General features: G+C 43.6%; 1 protein-coding gene across 2 annotated transcripts in view; it reads right to left on the bottom strand.

The window, feature by feature from the left end:
* Window positions 1-20,408, bottom strand: part of EIF4E3 (eukaryotic translation initiation factor 4E family member 3) — a 71,722-nt gene that overhangs the window by 9,485 nt on the left and 41,829 nt on the right. For both annotated transcript variants that reach the window (XM_036101747.2, XM_078076081.1), the window contains 4 exons: window positions 14,982-15,054; window positions 4,723-4,817; window positions 3,152-3,212; window positions 461-527 (listed from right to left, as the gene is read on the bottom strand). In XM_036101747.2, the coding sequence (XP_035957640.1) occupies window positions 461-527; window positions 3,152-3,212; window positions 4,723-4,748 (154 nt within the window). In that variant the 5' untranslated portion in view covers window positions 4,749-4,817; window positions 14,982-15,054. The remainder of the gene's footprint in view (window positions 1-460; window positions 528-3,151; window positions 3,213-4,722; window positions 4,818-14,981; window positions 15,055-20,408) is intronic.

Here is a 20,408-nt window from a genome sequence, read left to right as displayed (position 1 = left end):
AGGACAGGAGGAAGGGAGAAAAACCAGGGGGTACAGAGGGACTGTGCTGGCCTAACTCCACACTCCACTAGACACCACTCATCCCTCGGGAAGAACTGGAATGAGCAACCTACCCCAAACTGTATTAAGAACAAACCGATACCAAATCTTCTTTTCTTTTCTTTTCGCCTATTGATTTTGGACAGATGTTCCTGGACACTATTAAGATGAGCTACGTGGGGAAAAATAAATGCACATATACATATGTACATACATATAACACACACATAAATATGTACATGTACATACACATATGACATGAAATGCCATGATCACATGAAAAAAACCTGTAAGTTCAGAGTTACGGAGTAAAGAACTTCGAAACGTGTTAAAAGTCAAACACATGGAAACAACTGCTTCCAAGTGACAAGCACAAGCCAAGCACACACGAGCAGGTGACCGACGGCGTGAGCTTCTTTACCTGCAGCGGCACAGTCTGTGAACTGTTCCCCGATTGTCGCTAACAACAACTCTTTCCAAACTGTGGACTGGCATGGGAAAAGAATAAAAAACAAAAACCAAACCAAACCAAAACAAAACAAAAACAAAAAACAAAAAAAAAAAAACAAAAAAACACAAAAAAACCAAAAAACAAAAACCAATAACAACACATATATTTTTAGACAAGTATCTTCAGGAGCTAAACAAGTCACATTTTCTTCAGCCTCACATGCACTGTGTTCATGCCCATTATTTGGAGCCCGCAGACATCCCCGGATCACGGGTGTCAACACTCACAATAGTGGCATATACTGTATTGTTTTACAAGTAACTTTACACAGATAGATACGAGGGATCCAAAGTCACAAACTTTGTGTCCATAAAACTTTGTGTCCAAAGTTACAAAGTCAATCTCTAGTGACACCCTGATGAAGTTCAAAAGAATGGGGTGGGTGGGTGGGTGGGTGATGCTTTCAAATGATTTATAATGTTCCAGTGCCTTTAGCTTTCACTGATTCAAAATGTATCGACTGATTATAGTTGAATGCTATTAGTAAAACCCTTCTCTCCAATACCCTCCCTGCCCTCTGTTTTTCTTGCAGTTTATGAGATACTTAAAATGTTACCACAGGGATGAGCTCTTAAGGAAATTTCTGGTTTAGTGAATATGAGAGACTTGCAAATTTCCATCCACCGGAGCCAGACTGTTTACATCAAGGGGTAGAACTTGATGTGTGTATGCATGCATCTCTCCAGAAGAATCAGTTCATGTTCCCATCTACCTCCTGCAAGGGAGAAACCTGGAGGCCCTTCTACCCAAGATCTACTCAGGCCATCCAGTCAGCAGCCAGCATGCGCTCACGGGTAGCTGGAGGCCTAAAAGTTCTTCCAGTTATCCCCCCTCGAAAAGTTCTTGGTCCCATTTACCTTCCTTGCCAGAGTTTACAGGCCCTAAACTCTTCCAGAATTGGATTTGAATCCTGCCAGGCTGCTTAGTCTGTGAGTGGGCAGGTTATCAACCCTGCAACATCAGTTTCCTTAGTCGAGCAGGGAATAACAACGGGCTGACCTCCCAGGCTTGTTGTGACCATGAAATTAGCCAACAAATGCATTCAAAGGGCTTAGCATTGTGACTGCAGTAAAAAAAGCTAACAGATAAGATTGGTTCCGTATACAGCTGCATGTTTGCTCCATGCCAGGTGCTCACTACATATTAACTATTAATACTAGTGTTTATTACTATGTTCTAATAAACTGAAAGCAGCCTAGCTGAGTTTTTAACCAAGATGATAGCAGTTAAGCACCGTGAGCTTTCACTCGCGGGGAGGATTTTATTTTCCCTTTTCTAGATGCCCCCTTTGGCTCCGCTGGTCTCCCTTCTGGAAATCATCCTCTCCGTTCTCTATGTCCCACCTGCGGTGTCTTACACCATTCATGATGAAGTTGAGGGCGTTGCAAGGAAGTTAGGGCAAAGGGGAAGTTCCCTCCCACGTTGTGACGTCAAACAAGGTTGGCCCACCGGGCTCCCGACTGACAGTGAGTGAAGAGGACACTTGTACAGACATGAACGTGCTATTATCTGTGACTGCAGATGGCCAAGGAGAGAAAGGGGCAAATGTGCCCGTCAGCTTCTGTTCACCACACGCTGACATCACCATTGTTTCTACCAGAACTCAAAGGCTGGTGTGAGTCAATAAAGCACATGAAAAGGAAACTGTGCTCTCGCTGAAATTAAAAACAACTTATATTCTCTCCTTTTAAAGGTGGGGGGCAGGAGGAGCTTTGCAGGCCTTGCCCGGTTGTTGGCTCCCCTGACATTTTTTATGAAAGCCAAATAACAGGCAAATCCTGGAGCTATGCATCTTGATGATAGTCTGCATCATTAACAAATAAATCTGGTCACATCTTTAGGTTTGTGCTTATAGGGAAATGACTCAAACCTATGGGTCTCTGGAGACATTGTAATTCTTTGAGCTTATCCACATGAAAGAAACCATGAAAAGGTGACTCGGGTAGCTTCTGCCCTTTCATCCATTTTCAAAGAAGTGCTTTGGTTTCCCAAAGCTTAAGAATGGGTTCAAATGTTCACTTTTAGTCAGCATGATGAATTTGAGCCTATTCTAGAAAATCTCGGTTTCTGAGGCTTGGCCACTAGAAACCAGTTGTCTCAGTAGGCCATCCTACCAACCAGGCTCTTGTCAGTCCCGCAGGGAGGCTGGGCACAGCCTCACACGAAACCCTCCCCAAATGGTAAGATGCATGGCCTCCCAAGCATCCCCTGTCTCCGCACCAAGTTCAGTGGAAGAAGGACAAGCCTTTGGTGGCAGGAATCTGCTTCTCACTATGTATACCAACTTCCACATGTTAGTCATGGCTGGTGAGGAAATGACTGCCATCATCAGCCTTTCTGTAAAGTTAAGAAGTGCGTAGCTCTTCAGAATTTAGGATACAGTCCCACAGCTGCATCATTTCTATAGAGAAACACAATACTACATTTTCAAGGTGACACTGTGGGGCAGAAAATCACGAACGTCAGAACAGAGTTTCTCACCCCCAGTCCTGTTCTGAGACGACCAAGTGGGCTGCCTAAAAAGCACAAGAGGCTCACCATATGCAGTCAACAACAACCCCAACCATAGCCAGTTCTAGAAGAGGATCCGAACAAACGTACCGTGCTGTCCTTGGGGACTTTCATCTTCCATACGCCACCCTTCGCATTACTCTCCTCTTCCCTGGATCAGAGACCGAGGTTTAAAATTATACTCAAGGATTAAATGATTCTACATGCGTTTAGTTTAACCACAGATGACATTAAAAACAACAAACAATGGAGCATTCTTCAATAAACTCTCCCTCAGCCCTTTTACTGGAAAAGGAAGAAGAGGAAAGAAAAAGAAAGGGGGTGGAGATGGGGAAGGAAGAAAGTGGGATTCAGTGGCCACAAGGGCAGGGGTGGCGATGGGCAACCAGCTTCTCACTTTTAGTGAGGTGAGGTGGTGATGAGAGGTTCCCTATGCTATCTGGGGATGGACAAATTAATACAAGTACTTTACATGGGTGAAGGCCTGTATATTTCAGTACCACATTCATGGCATTGCCTCATCTGATTCTCATATCGATCTTGCACTATATGCTTAATAGGAGACTCGGCCCCTGTGGTGGGCATCTGCCATGTCTTCCTGTTTAGTATCTGCTTGCTCATCTGGTAAAAGTACCCCAATTTCCCTGTAAGGAGCTACTTGTCTCCTACTCTTACGTCAGACCCATTCCAATAGGGTTGATTCCTCATCCTAGCCTCAAAGATGGGCTTATGACCCACGTTTGCCAATGAAAATACTGCCTCTTTCTAGTCCTTGTGATTGGCCAGTGATGTAGAGGACCCACGGTGGGCCAATGACAGCCAGCCTTGGCATCTTATGGGGTCTGGTGAAGGCTGAGATTGATACATTTGTAGGGTGTAAGACTGCAGCTCATGAGAGCCATTCTGCCACCACAAATGGGAGAGCCTGTCTGAGAAATTACACCAACTCAGAGGAAAGCAAAGCAAATCTAATGGAGTGCATCAGATTCCTAAAAACATTTGAGCGCTCAGGTATGGCAGAAATCAGCCCTACCAGTGGACATCTCAGTTACTTAGAACACTCGAGGGATATAAGAATTTATTACTAATTGGGACTCCAGCCTAAGCAAACTGGCTTATTACCTACCACCCTCACCACTACACCAAGCTATTAAAGAAGGATCCCTTCCTCTAGACCCTGGGCCATAACCTGTCTTCCATACTCTCTATGGGGTCCACGTAAGAGATGTCTCTGAGCTTCAACTGTACAGCAGACGTGGACACTCCATCTCTTCCTCTCATCTCCCACCAGCCTAGAAGCTTTTACACCCCACTGTTCAGGTCATTATCATGCAAATGAAAGAACAAACCAAAACACAGCAACACCCCATACAAAGAACTGCATCATAACTTTGGCGTACAAACAATGACCTATTTTTGGTGAGACCACAATGGGGTGTTCATTGGGGAACACTGAGAAACCTACTCATCATCATGGAGCCCAGGGTGAAGGGGAAAGTAGGCAGCAGCTTCCTTCATAATTTAGTAAGAGCTAAAATTACTTTCCATCATTAGCAGGAGAAAATGACTTTGGCATTCCAATTTGGCATGAAGTAAATATTTTATGAGGTTCACAACCATTTTCCTCCCACCTTAACCTCAAATTACAAGTTGACACTTACCAAAGTGGTCGCCTCTCTCCTCTCATTAAATGATAACTACATCTCAAAGGCAGGCTAGTCACAGGAGGGATATTATTGTACACACTCCAGAATATCTTCAAAAGAAAAACACTTTGTTTAATATACCCAGTATTGATTTACTATGCCACTAGATTATAAAATTAATGCATTAAAGAAAAAAAAATCAGTTCTCATTAAGTCCTATCCATTCGAAATAGATTTTCTTTTCAGTCATCTTTCTAGTTTTCGCTAAAGAATGTAATATAGCATTAAAGAATGTTCCTTGCTGATGCTGGGCCAAGTTCTTTGCTTCACAGGAAGCTATTGTTATTAAGCAAACCTCCCTATGCAACATTTCTCCATGTAAAACTGGTCAAGGACTTTGCTACTGACTTTTCCGGCAGGTGGATGGCATCTAATACAGACCTGAGTGCTGAATATACGTAGTGAACCATACTTCCTTATAACACAGACTGCCTTCTTTCTAAGCCCAGAAGGAGACTTCCACTTTGGATTAGGGGATGGCTTACAGAGGAGGAGGCAAAGAGAGATCACCTTATGCACTCTCTCCTTTCTTTTCCCCTCTAGAAGGAACAGGGAACAGCTCAAGTTACTGAAGCAACAAGTTGCCCAAAATGTAGGACTGCATGTTTGTGTCCTCCCCAAATTCATACACTGAAACCCTAACCTCCAATGGGATGGTATTAGGAGGTGTGGTCTTTGGCAGGTAATCAGGTCAGAAGGATAGAGCCCCCACGATGAGATTAGTGTCCCTACAAGAAAAGAAAAAGAACAAGCCCTCTTTCTCTCTCTCTCTCAGAGAGCCCTCAGACATGGCTATCTGTCTATAAACCAGGAAGATGACCTGTACCAGAACCCCACCATGCAAGCACCCTGATCTTGGACTTCTAGCCTCCAGAACTGTGAGAAACCAGTATCTATTGTTTAAGCCCTCCAGTCTACAGTATTCTCTTATAGCAACGGGAACTAACTCAGACGAAAGGTGGCTGGTGGACAAAAACAGATTATATAAAAATAAGAGAATAAGAGTAACAATAGTAAGAGTAGTTAATAATAGTGGCTTCAGTCTATGAACTTTTACATATGCATGTCATCTATCCTACCGACAACCTCATTAGGGGGCACAGTTCTTATTCTTATTTTATACATAAGGAAATGCAGGCACAGAGACTAATCTAAGAGTCAGTGTTTGGTATGACCACTAGGATTAGGACAAGGATTGGGTTTACAAATAAGAAAGCCCTTCCCAGATTGTTTGGAATGGGCCATCGTACCACTACATTATGAACTCTACACACAGAATTACTACACAAACAAGAACTATCACTCTGTGTGGTAGAGTAAGTAAAGGGTGGCTGTCAGGGTCTTCCAGTAGATCTGAGGAAAACAGCACAAGCCACAGAACAATTAGAAAAATAAATCCTAGGGCCTCTGCCACAGAGTAACATCAGTGGAATGAAATTTTATGTACACTGAATAATAATCCTTAGGAGTTGTTCAAGCCTATCTGGTGTAAAAATTAAAGCCCAGTTAATTGCAAGGAAAGCAACAATGAAATGTAAGATAAAACTCAAGTCAGAAAAGCACCTGACAGTAGACTGATCAAGAATACCTTGATCCCTTATATTAAAGTGGTACCACATAGGGAATAGCCAAAAATAGGTTAGTAGTAACAGCAGGTTCTCAAAGAGGTGTATCTGTCCTTAGGGAGGTATTTACCCGATAAATGGTTTGCTATTTGTGCAAACGATAACATGACTCCAATATTGGTCTGTGGTGTAAGAACAGACAGATGTGGGATTTGAAGCCAAAGAGTTGGATTCCAAAATGTGTGCTCTTAACCACCATGTTATTCCCTTTGAAAATATTACTGTATGTTTTAGGCACATCTTTCTCCAGTTTGGAAGCCATGGACCAGGTCAAGGAGTCACAGAATGAGGGATGCCTGCTGAAGAGGTCTTCCTGCCAGGAGATGCTCTTTGCCACGCTGAGTATGGTGGTTAGCTCTAGTCTGGGACTTCCGTGATAAGGTGGCAGTGATCTGTGTAGAATTTATGGATAAAAGTATGCTAGCATAAAAATCCCTGCTTTAACTAAAAGGACTTTGGTGCTGTTAAACATCAAGCCTCCTAATGGGGCACCCAAACCAGAGCACCTGCCTACCCCCCGCCCCCGGCCCCCGCCAAAGTTCTCAGATCCTGGCATTTCACCAAGGGTCTTGAAAAGCACCTTGAAAAGAACACCACAATGCTCCTCCTTGTCCAAAAAGAAAACACTCTAAGGATTGTGCTAAGGTTTGTAGCTTTAACGGCTTCTCTTGAAAATAAACAGACAACTGATTTTTTTAGTCTTGGCAAATCTGACAGGAGGAGATTACAGCCCAAGAAGACGCAGCAATAGACTGAATTCTGACTTCAGGTACTTATGAAGGCACATCTTTACACATCTGTGCATGGACACAAAACAGAAGCAAAATATCTGGCAACACCACTGAGAAGAGCCTCATTCAAAAAGCACGCGGCCCTAAAGCAGTCTGTCTCCTTGTGGCAAACCTCATCCGATATGTGGGATATTTGTCCAATTAGTTACCCACGGTAAGCTGCAGTCCAGAAGCAGAGAATCCTCCTTCTGACAGAACATCAGAAGGTCTATAGAGGGCCCCCGGGGGGCTCAGTCGGTGAAGCGACTGTCTGCCTCCGGCTCAGGTCATGCTCCCACGGTCCTGGGATCGAGGCCCGCATCGGGCTCCCTGCTCAGCGGGGAGTCTGTTTCTCCCTCTGACCCTCCCCACTCTCATGCTCGCTCTCTCTCTCTCCCACATAAATAAATAAAATCTTAAAAAAAAAGAAGGTCTATATAGTAGCTTGATGCTCTGTCACATGCCTATGTCATTCACCTCACCATGTAGGCATTTTATTATCTCCTATCATAAGAAGGGTGAGTACAGTACAATAAGGTATTCTGAGACAGAGAGACCACATTCACAACTTTTATTAGAGTATGTAGTTATAATTGTTGTATTTGGCTATTAGTTATTGTTGTTAATCTCTTACTGTGCCTAATTTATAAATTAGACTTTATCATAGGTATGTATGTACAGGAAAAAAACCTACTATGTATGGGCTTCAGTACTATGCAGTGTTTCAGGCATCCATGGGGAGGTCTTGGAATGCACCCCTGTTGGATAAGGGGGGATGACTATATACACGATGGTGAAACAGCCTGAGGAAGGAATCCAGCATCACACAGCTCCTGAGACCCTCCTCCTACTCTGCGAAAGTAAAAGGGCTATTTCACTGGAAGCTTGACAATCCATGATCATATTCTCTGTACAATTTTTATTTTTGTTGAAAAACCTAAATTTTACTATAGATAGGAACTTGCAAATAGATTTCAAAAGCCTAATGGCTTTTATAATTAATTCTTATAGTTAATTCAAAGTGGCCTGCAAACAGTAGATTGGAGTAAAAGTAAGCACAACGTTGATAAATCATAGCTAAGTGCTTTTTTCAAAAGCCTGAACGATCCCCCTTGGACAAGGAAAGGTATAAAAGTCGGGCATCATTCATGTGGGCGACATTTGCAGGCACCAGTTATGGGCATGCACTGTGATGAGCTCTTGGGGGAACAGAGCTGAATGTATGAGGGCCAGCCTTGCCCGGAGTCCACACCTTGGTGGGTAAGTTCTCAAGCATCATTCTGGCACCCTCCCTGAAGAATGGAGACAGGGCGGATGGCTGTCCAGTGGAGTTGTAAATCCAAGTCTACCTGGATTTAGGACCAAGGTTCTCAGGATCACCTTCACAGCTCATGGAGCCCTTGCAACCCAATTTCCTCCTCTACAGTTAGAGTAGATACAGTTATTGCATCGGATAACTTAATGATTAAAGGTGAAGTGAGAGTTTGTGATGTGCCTCAAATAAGGAAGCAAGGTGTGGTTAGACTCACTAGACAGACAGTGTGACCACTTGATAAATCCCTCGTCTACTAGTTCTTATGGGAGCAATTATGCCCCATCTGATAGTCTTCTGCCAAATAGATAATCATTCATTACCAGAAAAACTGACAGATTTCCCCCTCATTTTTCTACTGGAATGTTCTGAAGAAATGAGAAAGAGAACATACTTGAAAATACTAGTGAAGAAAAAAATGTCGTGTTGTGACAGACAAGCAGGTGTAAAATAAAACAAAAACACCCAGTAAACACCCTCCCCCACCAAAAAAAAAAACCCCACCAAAATCCAGACTTTCTTCTGAGGGTCATAGCACATGAAGGAGGAGAATATTTTTTAAATAATAAGCAAGTATTTCCATTCAATAGGAATGGATTTCTAGTTGTCTGGAGCTTGCTTCCCATCAACTGAATCAATGATATTTGTGGGGAGGACAGAAAGAACCCAGAACAAACAAGGCAACAAGGGAAGAACTTAAAGGATGTTTTTAACTGACAGCAGACACAGTACGCTGAGAGCAAAGTGCTTTTGATCTGCAAGAGCTGGGTACTTGAGAAATGGGTTTTGTTTTGAATTCCAAAAGGGCCTGACTTAAAGAGAGAACCAAAGTTTGGAGGACTGATCATCATGTAGATAAAATAAAGGATAGGGTGTTAGGGCAATCTCTCACCACACAGGAAGTCACTGAATAAATCACAAAGTCTGAATTGGGGAGCTAAGTGGGATTCAAACTTGAGAGGAAAAAGCCCACAGAAAAGCCTGGGGAAACACATCAGAGCCGTGTGCACCCTGCTTCCTGCATAAGGCCCACTGGTATATATTTCTTTACGAATGTTACTACTTTTAAGTTCACAGGGGCTTCAGAAAATGGAAGTGAAAGCCCAGGAAAGTGGTTGGACTCGGAAGCTTATATACCATTATAACAAAGGGTGATAAACTGTGAAAAGTGAATGGATAAAGGAAAAGGGGCTTGGGGCCCCTTACAGGTGGTCCATTGGGGGAGGTGACTAGGACATGCATGGTAGAAACGGTTGTGGAGTAAGGTTTGCTCTGCAGACCCAAGTGACAAGAAAGGGGGCTACCTTTACAGATGGAAGTTTACGCCACCCTTAAAAGGGAAACTTATGCCTGATGTTAGGCAGACAGGAAAGCAGAAGGCTCCTCCTCTGTCTGCTGTTTTTCAACTGCCTCTAGCTTGACAGAATTCTTATGTTAAAGTGGCAGTTTTGGGGGTGGCATATTCTGATCCCCTTCGGAGACCAAGTTTTACATTTGAAGTGACTAAATCACTTTTACTGTGCAAGATTTCATTTCCCCCTTCAGCCCCCACCCACACAGTGGCCCCCAGTGCCAGCAAGCCAGCAGAGAGAGAGGATCATGGGTAGCCGGACTGCAGTTCTATTTCCGCACAAATGGGCTGTGACTATAAATGTCGATCTCGTTATACACATCATGAATAAATTAAATGATAAGGAATCCTGTCTTACTCGAAATTAAGTCTGTGTTCGACAGACCTATGAGGTAGACCTGGCTGCAGGGCCTTCTGTCTCTTCAATACGGTGAGTCTCTCTTTCTTACCTCGGTCCCCTCCCTTCACCCAAATGGTTCATTCCAGGTCGTTCTATTGCAGGATGCCACCCACTGTGAGCTGCCCATCTGTGTTCAAAATCTGAATCAATCTTCACATCATTCTTCATTACCAGTACTGACCTATAAACCTCTCTTTCTGAAAGGGACAGCCCTCACTCCCCAATGATTTGGAAGGCAATCTGTCATCCTAACTTAATGATCCATAACAGCACAACAACTTCACACCTTCTGATGAGGGATGATGTCTTTTTTTTTTTAAGATTTTTTTTTTTTTTCTGCGAGACAGAGAGAGAGAGAAAGTGAGCATGAGCAGGGGGAGGGGCAGAGGGAGAAGCAGACTCAGCACGGAGCAGGGATCCCGATGTGGGGGTTCCATCCCAGGACCCTGGGATCATGACCTGAGCTGCAGGCAGACGCTTAACCGACTGAGCCGCCCAGGCGCCCCGGGATAATGTCTTGCTATCACTGGCAGGACACAGGTACAGAAGGAACATCTCATAACTTTAACAGATTGTATGTATTTTTGATGAAGACTTTCCGTTTATGGTAAATGATGCCGGATATCCATTTACAGAAGAAACATGGAGTTTCTGTATTATGTAAATTTAGGTAAAAAAGTCAGCCAATTTATGGGAAATACTGGGTAGAACACAGCCCAAGTGGGACACGGTGTGGCAAAATCTTGAAGGGGACAGCACAGATGACCTAGGTGGGGTAGAATGTGGCAGAGGAATGAGTTTTCAGGGGTGGAATTGCTGGGTTTTGCGGTAGCAATGCTGAAAGGGAGTGGGGACGAGGGAGCCCCTCCTTTGCAAATCATATTTGGCAGGTAGATCTTCATTCTCCCACAAGTAGAATCAGGCCTGCTCAGAAGCTGTGTTCTATTCTGTACTCCATCCATTTAGGACATAAAAACACAGGAGAAATGTGGAAAATTTGGAAATGTTTACAAAAGAGTAAAAGGAATCAATAAGCATCTGGAAAACACGACTAGATGAAAAACGGAATTTTCCAAGAAAGGCAGGAAAGTAAGAAATAAATTTAACTCCAAGCAAAGAGAATTACTATTGGCTACAGAGAGTGTCCTCAGCAGGGGTCAGTGGGCCGTGTGGAAGCACGCGCCCCCTCCCCCCTCCCCTCCCCCCCCCCCCCCCCCCCAGTCAGAGTAGAGTGAAAGGAAAAGAATTGAACTAGAAGGGGTGGGAGTTCTAGTCCCTGAGGCATGGAAAGATTGGCTATTTCCACTGGATGTTTTAGAGCACTTACCTCTCAGCCTCAGTTTCTGCAGCTAATAAATGGGAATAACAATTCCTCCCCCGCCCCCATCAACATCTCTGATTTGCTGAAGGGCCTCAAAGTACAAAAAGACACATTATATTCTTCTTTATAAAGCAGTCATTAATAACACAGGATTCTCATATTTCACCCAAACAGAGATGGGGAAAAAAAAAATCACAGACACTAGGGATGCAGTTTTTTAGAGCTGAAAGAGCGAGGGTCCAAGAATCAGTACATAATCAACAGAATATAAACACAGGGGAACCAAAGCATGTCCTCAAAAGACTTAAAAACTGGCACCAAAGCCAGTTGTTCAATACTCAGGACTATTCGCAAATGTTCAGGGCATGTACAGGCTGGAACCCCAGAAGTTATTGATAAGTTAAACGTGTTTTCATGAGTAGGGTTGGCAGCAGGGACAGAATTGCTTGAAATAAATCATCGAAAGTAGTGGTGCACAGCTGTCTGATAGAAAACATGACCGAGGACAACACAAAAAGATGCTCCAGAAGAAGGTGGTGAGTAATGGCAGATGAGCCTGTTATTATTATCTGACCCCACTGTGTGCTTTTTATCTCCTTGTGCCATTTCATTCTCAGGGGTATCGAGATTGTTTCCGTCTTGGAGATGAGTAAGCAGATACAGAGAAGTTAAGCAACTTGCCCGAGCTTGTAAGTGGCAGATACGGGATAGAAACCCAGGCAGTGTGATGACGCTACACCCTCACCCACATCCTCTCCCGTCAACGGATGACGCCAAGGGGTAGCATCCAACACCACTCTAGTAAAAGCTGCCAACGTCTGAGTACGAAGTGCCAAGCACGACTAAGAACCAGAGGCAATCTCATTTAACCCTCGCTCAACCTTAGGGAGTAGGCAGCGTTATTCCCTCAGTCTGACACATAAGGAAACCGAGGCGGACAGAGGCACATCAGAGATATGAAAGAACTTCCTGACCACTTAGGGCAGTGTTTCATTATCACATCCCCTCCAGCCCACCCCAAAGAGCCCTTTTTTCTAATTACTCCATTGTGAAATGTTAATAACAAAGCAAAGTGGTTTATTTGTTTATGTACTGGATATATATCTGTGCTTTATGTATAAAAACAGTAGGATTTTTCACCCCATCAAGGATCAGTTTTTGCCCCCATTGAGAATGGGGACTACATCTTAAAGGATCCTTATGCAAGTAGTTCTGTTGTGGTTTAGGAAAGTGGTTCATTTGTTAACTTCTCATTCATTCCTTCAATTCTTCAGTATGTACGTATGTATGTATGTATTTATTTAAAATATTTTATTTATTTATTTTAGAGAGAGAGAGCGAGCTCATGGTGGGGAGGGGTCGAGGGAGAGGGGGAGAGAGAAGCCTCAAGCAGACTCCCTGCTCAGTGGAAAGCCTGACAGGGGGCTCAATCCCAGGACCCTGAGATCATAACCTGAGCCGAAATCAAGAGTTAGCCGCTTAAATGACTGAACCACCCAGGCACCCTAATCCTTCAGTACCTATTGAGGGGAAGGAATAATAGACACAGTAGAGTATGATACTGTGTGATTCCATTTATAGGATGTTCAATAAAAAGCAAAAAGATATATAGTGATAGAAATGTGAATAGTGGTTGCTTCTGGAAGAGAAGGATGAATGGAAGGGCACGGAGGAACTTTCTGACGATGCAAATCTTTTTATCTTGATCTGGGTTATGGTTACATGTCTGCATACCTTTGTCAAAACTTATCAAACTGCACACTTAATGAAATCTACATTTACTGAAAATAAATTATCTGCCAGTATAGTTTTCAAGAAAGTATTTCCTAGTATGTGCCAACCTGGGTACTTTAAAAATCGGTCCCTGAAGCCCCTGTTTAACTTGCTGCTGGATGCTAATGCTCTGTGGTCACATAGGGTCAGGGAAACAAATGGACCCCTTGATCTGACTTTACCAATGTCTGTCCTGGAATCCCAGGCAGAGCTCTGAGGACCCGATGTCATAATGGAGTGGAAAAAGTCTATTGAGTACCTCCAAAAGTCAAAGGGATCTAAGAGCTTCCAGGTGAAGACAGCCTTCAAAATCAAGTGCTCTGAGGTTCATACAATGATGACTGCTGGGAAAGAGGTAACAAAAGTCTACAACGTCACCGCAGGGAAGAAGCCAGGGGAGGCCTTTCCTGGAACTGGAGAGCAGTCATGCCCCTGGACAGTGGCCCACGTGCTGTCTTGTGACACTGCTTGTACTTGGCTCCGCAGGATTATTTACAGCAGCACTGTTCTTTTGCTTTCCACGTGCTTATGCCATTTTCCCAACTAGATCAGAAATGGACTATGGTCTGGACTGTGTCTTTACACCTGGCTCAGTGGCCATGCATGGCACCTTACCACCAGACTCCTGGGACTGCAAAACGGAGAATACCAAATTTTCTGAACCAGACAATGGGAGAAGTTCTGAAAAAAGGATCTTTGTGCTAGTTCTAAATGTGAGAAACTGCCTAAGGGACACAGTCTAGATGCCCAGCCAATGAAATTGCTAAGACATTAAAAGATTTAGAGGCACAACAGGCACACTTTAAATCTGGCCCTTCTAGAACATTCTAAACATATAGTCATTGCAAGTAGACAGCAGCCTTAAATCCTTATTCTGTCTATAACAGTGCATTAACCTCAAAAAGGGGGATACACTTGAAAGACTTTGCTTTTGAAGAACATGGAAATGTGATCAACCAAATAAATCAGGTTTTTCAGAAATTTTCTTTGTAAGGGTTGGCTAGAGAAAGAATGGATAGAACTAAGAGCTGACATGTGTTGAGAACCTGCAATATATCAGGTGTCCTGCTAAGCATAGTACGCACATTATCTTACTCACTCTTCCCAACCACTCCAGAGAGAGGTACTCTTGTTATACCCATTCTACAGAAATTAAAGGCGTTGATAACTTGCCTAATTTAGGACGATGGAAGCTGAACGTGAAGTAGGAAACAGGCTTGACACCTTCCACTTTCATGCTCAACCCCCACCTGCTTTTCCTATGTGACCTTAAACTTAGGTAAGCCTGCAGGGGGACGCTGCTGCCTCTCAGAGAAGGGAAACAGAGCTCGGAGCTCAGAGAGGGAGTGGCCGAGCTGGTATCTGAATGGGGACACAGACCCATGTGGGGACACACCACAGTCTGCTGCTCCCGAGGGTGAAATATTTAGGTAGTAAATAAGTTTTAGCAGGTCCCCAACAGAAGAACAGGCCACTTGGAGGCGCGCACAGCCAGCATCTGGGTTACACCTAGTTAAGCGCAGCGCCACCAAAAGACCTGAGAGCTGACACGGGGACAGAAGCCTGGGTGGGGACTGCCGGCATAGCAGCCGTTTTCCGGCTAGAGGATTAAATGTCCCACGTACATCGTGTTCATCTGGTACGTCCATTTCTGGACCTTACCTGTACTGTCTGTACTGTGTAGATTTTCTTCAGATTTGATGCACACTCAGCTGCTGTGGTACCAGGGAGGGATCTAAGCAAACAAACAAAAGAGCAAAGACATAAGCGGAACAAGTAGTCAATGTTCATGAAATCAGTACGCAGGTTTTCACACAAATTATGTCTGAAACCACAGCAGCAGACAGTTCTGGGATGTGATTTAGAATTTAAAATGTGAAATTCCTACTCTGTGAAGTCATGTGTCTGCTTCTCCTAAAAGCAAGCATATTTTTTTCTGTGGAAATTTAATTAAAAAAAAGGAAATGTACGTAAGAAAGATATTGGAAACTTTTAAAAATCACATTTTAAAAAATACTAAAATAACCTTGTAATAACAAAGCCTTTTGCTAGGACTTTGGATACGAAACTGTGCCCAGAGTACAGGTGACAGTGACATCACAGGCCCCTGGCCCGGTGACATGTTTGAAAAACTTGTTAGTTCCCTGGTGGTAAATATTCAAGAACTCTTAAGAAACAGGGTAACCTTTTGCCAACTTTAAGAAAACATGATTACTAAAAGTCAACTTTAGTTGCACCTGAAATTTGCATATATTTCCCCAATACGTGCTTTTAGAAAAATTCTTTCAGTTATTTTCTCGGGCTGATTTAATTAGTTCTGGGGAACTCTGCGGTCAGAATACATTAATCTTTAGTTTGCCATATGGTCCACTAGATGGCAACATACTACAGGTTTATTCACCAGAAACAGGGACAGGCTTTACCCCACACCATTTCCTGGGATTAGGGGCAACATGACAAGGCTTCATCAATCCGTAGAAGGGAAGATTCTCAATTCCTGCCACCTTTTTCCTTTTCCCTATACTGAACTAGCAGTTTTTGCTCAAGACTGTTGGGATCCCGGAATGTCAGGCCAGAGACGAAAATTCACCACTCAAATAATGCTTGAAAGCCCCGTGTCTGCTTGTGAGGTGGGAAACGAGGCTTGCTGAGAGGAGAATATGCTGGCTCACAGTCAACCCCCTAGGATCTGGAATCTATTAAAAAAAGGATCTCTAGCAGCCATTGACCCTCAGAGACACAGATCCCACAGCACCTCAAGACGTTGCACTTTCTAGAGAATCATGAAACCACTGCACACCAGAGATATGCACAAAACCCACAGAGCTCAGAGGCAGAGAGCATAGCAAAGAAAAGGGTCATGCCCAGGTGTGTGTGTGGGGGGGGGGGGCATGACACATGAGTGACAGGGCTCTACAGACTAAACTCCTAGAAGTATGGACCAATAAATGTTCCCTGGTGTATAACTGGAATAGAAAAATGCACTTCTGAATACAGTTCCCTTGCTTGGAGGTCACTGAGGAAGCATAATTGTGGAACTAGTTTCAGGGCAAACGAAAGGATCCTGTTAAGTTGGTGACATCTGACAAATAAATCTACCCTAAAGCATTGGGCTTACAACTCTTTTCTAGTTATTTATAAATATGCTGGGCATTTAAAAAAAAAAAAAAGCCAATCCGCAATAACCAGCATGATTGCATTTTCTTGCCAGACCTGAAGCCTAAAGTAACTATGCTGAAGAGAATGGTGAACAGCACCAGGCTACGATGGGGCCCAGGCCCCAGGTGAATCCATCAGTCTACAGGAGACTGCCTTGACATGAATAAATATTAACTTACTCTTTAACGCAGGTTTTTATACCATTTTTGGCTTCAATTATAAAAAGATTGAAAAAAAAAACCACTAAAACAGACCTTGGACTTTTTTTTCTGGATAGATTTTCGTATGAAAAATCTTTTGCTTTTATATGAAAATCTACTGGCACTTATTCCATTGCTGATTTTTTTCCTTTGAAAAGTTTAGCTGACCTCTCCACCAAATATGCCCCGCAAGATATCCCTGGATCACCCAAAGCACATAGGAGAGCATATACACGACTGCTTTATGAACAGGATGGGGGCTTGTTAGGGTCCAAAGGAAGGAAATGTACTTTGCCTTTCTTTCATTTTTAAAACTGTGTATTTCACAGTTTTACGATTTTTTAAAGTCACACTTCAGTGTGTAACTGTGTAGAATGAGTATTTGAATGTCCGCCTCAGACATCATTATGTCGACTTAATACAATGCGAGGGTAATACCATTTAACCTGGAAAACGTTTCTGATGAACATTTGCTTTCTATGCCTCTTTTTAAATGCCTCTGTCTCTACATTCCAGGCTTTTAATTCTAATCTATTGTAGGAGACAATCACACAAAATCATTTAGGGCCCCTCAGTTTCACTGTTCAAGTTTTTTTTTTTTTTTTTTAAGGAATCTAGTTTCCGTTTCTCATTAAAACCAACAGGATCACCCTCCATGATAGTTCTATTCTGATTAATGTTTCACAACACGGATGTATCGGCGTTTGAAGGAAATAGTCAGCTCCTATGGGCTCTGGTTTCCTAAGTTCCTAATGGGAAAGGTTGGATTCTGGGATCTTAAGGGTTTCCTCTAGCTGCTGGACAGTTTTATGGATACCCAGGTTTCAAAGTAATGCAACAATGGTGCTGGAACTTCTGATCGCAGTTAAGTGGCTGGCTTGGCCAGCTCGAGGAACAGCATTCTTCTGCGAGCCAAGTCTGATCCCGACAGTCCCTGAAAAATCCCACTGTGCCTAAACCTCCTGCCTGCCCTGGGACATTTTTAACAAGCAAAACTGGGCCTTAGCCACGGAATCAATTTTAACAGGGTAAACAGGCTGAGATTTTAAAATCATCTGTTTTGTAAACAGGTCAGTCTGTATGGGACTTGCTGGTTCAAAGTTGAACCAGAAGCTGTAGCGTCTACTGTTACCGTTTCTTAAAGTAGCAATGTGGGCTGCTCCCGGCAAAGTTGCAGTATTGGCACCGGGCGAACGGCCCCACACCCCCTCCTCCCTGTCACTCTAAAAGAGAGCTGTACCAATGGGAAGATAAATGCTTGCCATGGACTTCAAGGAAACATTTTTACTCATCTCACATGTATAGTATATTCTCTGATCTTTTAAAAGTCTTTTTACTCCATTCATGTTACAAACCTAAACCTCCCAACAGAACCCCAACCAAACCCAGATCACTCTGCAGACCAAAAGTATTCATCTGTGAGTGATCTTGCCCCCCAGGGGGGACATATGGCAATATCTGGAGACATTTCCAGTTGTCACACCTGAGGGGGATGCCACTGGCACCTAGCAGGTGGAGGGCACAGGATATCCTAGAGGGCACAAGGAATTACCTAGTCCAAAATGTCACCAGAGTCAATGCCGAGAAACCCTGACAGAGACATGTAACAGAGTCTCAGGATTTATGATTTATTTCATCAACAAAGATTCAGTGCACACCTCTTTTAGCTGATGGGGATACATCAGGGGTCATTCTAGACCAAGTCCTTATCCTCATGGAGTTCTAGAACTAGTACCCCTGCTTTCTGAATTCCCCAGGCTCCTGAAGACAAAGCAACTCTGATCAGATCCTCTCTTCTTTGCCCGGGAGGGAGGAGGTGGGAGAGAAAGCAGTGAGAGGGGTGTACATATCGATGACGACCCTTCCTAGAAGGACACACAGCCAGCGTTGTGGGAAATCACAGAACCAAGGGATCAGAACCCGTTTGCACGTTCTCTGAATTCTAGGCTGCTTCTCCCAGTATGCCGCTACAGCCGAGGACACATCAGTGGGACAATAAATGCTCCATGGGTGGGTCAGGTTAAGGAGTTCGAAGTGTTCGCCAGGAGTCTTTCCTCTGATTTAATGATATTAATGTAATAATGGCCTCCTTTTATTGAGGGTTTTGTGTATGCTGCCTCTAATCCTTACAGCAGTCCCGTCAAGTTGCTATCATCATCCTCACTTTACTAATTAGGAAACTGAGGCTCAGTGAGGCTTTTTAAGTAGCAAATCTGGGTTCTTTCCCTGGTCGGTCTGGCTCTGATGCCCATGATCTTCCTCTTAGACAAGGATGGCTTCCAGTAAAAACCAAGCAGTCACTGTCACCATGGGAGGGTCACACATGGTGTCTTAGGGCAAATCCCTTTCTCATCCCTTTTTAGGTCATCTACTCCCTCCTTGGAACCATTCTGGCCTGTCATTCTTCCACCACCATCCATCTGGCCACACTCTTGGAAGGGGGCAGACGCAGAGATGCAGAGCTGAGTTGGAGGCTACCAGACTGCCTGGCAATAACGATATCCCAAAATGTTATACAAGGAACACAATTCACTTAAGAGCCACACATACAGACCATTGTCTTCTGGGGCTAGACGTGGGCAGAAGATACTTTACCAAAGAAAAGCCACAAATGGGCTATAGCAGGAAGGCAGGAAAGCAGAGGGGTTAAGAGGATGGTCCTTGGAATCAACGGATTTGAGTTCAAGTCCCAGCTCTGCCACCTCCCAGCTGTGTGGCAAGCCTGGCCCTCTCTGACCTCCACTTCCCCTTTCTGAGAATGGTCTCTATGCCACCCATTGCTTTGCTACTTAGATGACATGAGTGAATGCTCTACAAAGCATTTACCCAATACCTGGCATCTAATAAGCAATGGTTGCTAATAGCATCATCGTCATCAGCATCATCGGAAGCAGAAAAAACAGGAACAGATAAGAGCACAATTAGAACTAAGAGACACTGAGCACATTTTCTAATCTTGGGGCAGCCAGTAAGAATCCCAAGAAATCTGCGAGTTACACACAGAGCTAAGAAACTCCTAGGTTCCTTCCTCAGAAAAGAAAGCCCAGCAGGTGCCAGTGTCTCAGGGCTGAAGGCCGTCAGCTACCCTGAGGGCTGTTTCCACTTGGGCTTGGCTAATCCAGAAGTTACGATGGTTAAGGCAGAAGTGGGACAGGATCCTTCGAGGTCTGCCAAGTAGATGATTAGTGTAAAGAAGAGAGGGGAACTCTTAATGTTATTTACGACCCAAACTCCCCAATCCAGCTTTATATTACTCCTGTGCATCTTCAACTGCATAACAGAATAACAGGAAATGCATCTTAAAACTCTTTATGTAAAACTGGTTAAAATTTCTTTTCATTTGGGGAGTTAGGAGAAAGCAGAAAGTCCCATAAGTTTGGACCAACTGTTCTGCTTAAACGGTTTCTAGGCACCTAAGCACCATTTATATGCAAAAAGTTACTTACAAATCATCTTTATCTATTCATTAAAGCAGGTTCCTAAGAATTTCACAAGACAGAACTCTTTCAGCGCAATTTAAGTCTGCAATGCTTCAAAGCATTTTATCCTCTCTCTTATTCCAGAAATACTTACTGAGCCCCCGATAACTGAAAAAAAAAAAACTGTGTATCATGTGTTACATGCACGCACGATCTCATTTCCTCCTCAAACATCATGAGGTAAATAATGGTTGCATTTCCATTCTGCAGATAAGCAAATGAAGTCCGAGAGTGGTAACCTGCCAAAGACA

The sequence above is a fragment of the Halichoerus grypus genome, chromosome 1, assembly GCF_964656455.1.
Source record: "Halichoerus grypus chromosome 1, mHalGry1.hap1.1, whole genome shotgun sequence".
NCBI classification, from domain to species: domain Eukaryota; kingdom Metazoa; phylum Chordata; class Mammalia; order Carnivora; family Phocidae; genus Halichoerus; species Halichoerus grypus.
Note: the sequence above shows the minus strand (reverse complement) of the source record. Positions and strands in the feature narration are given on the sequence as shown.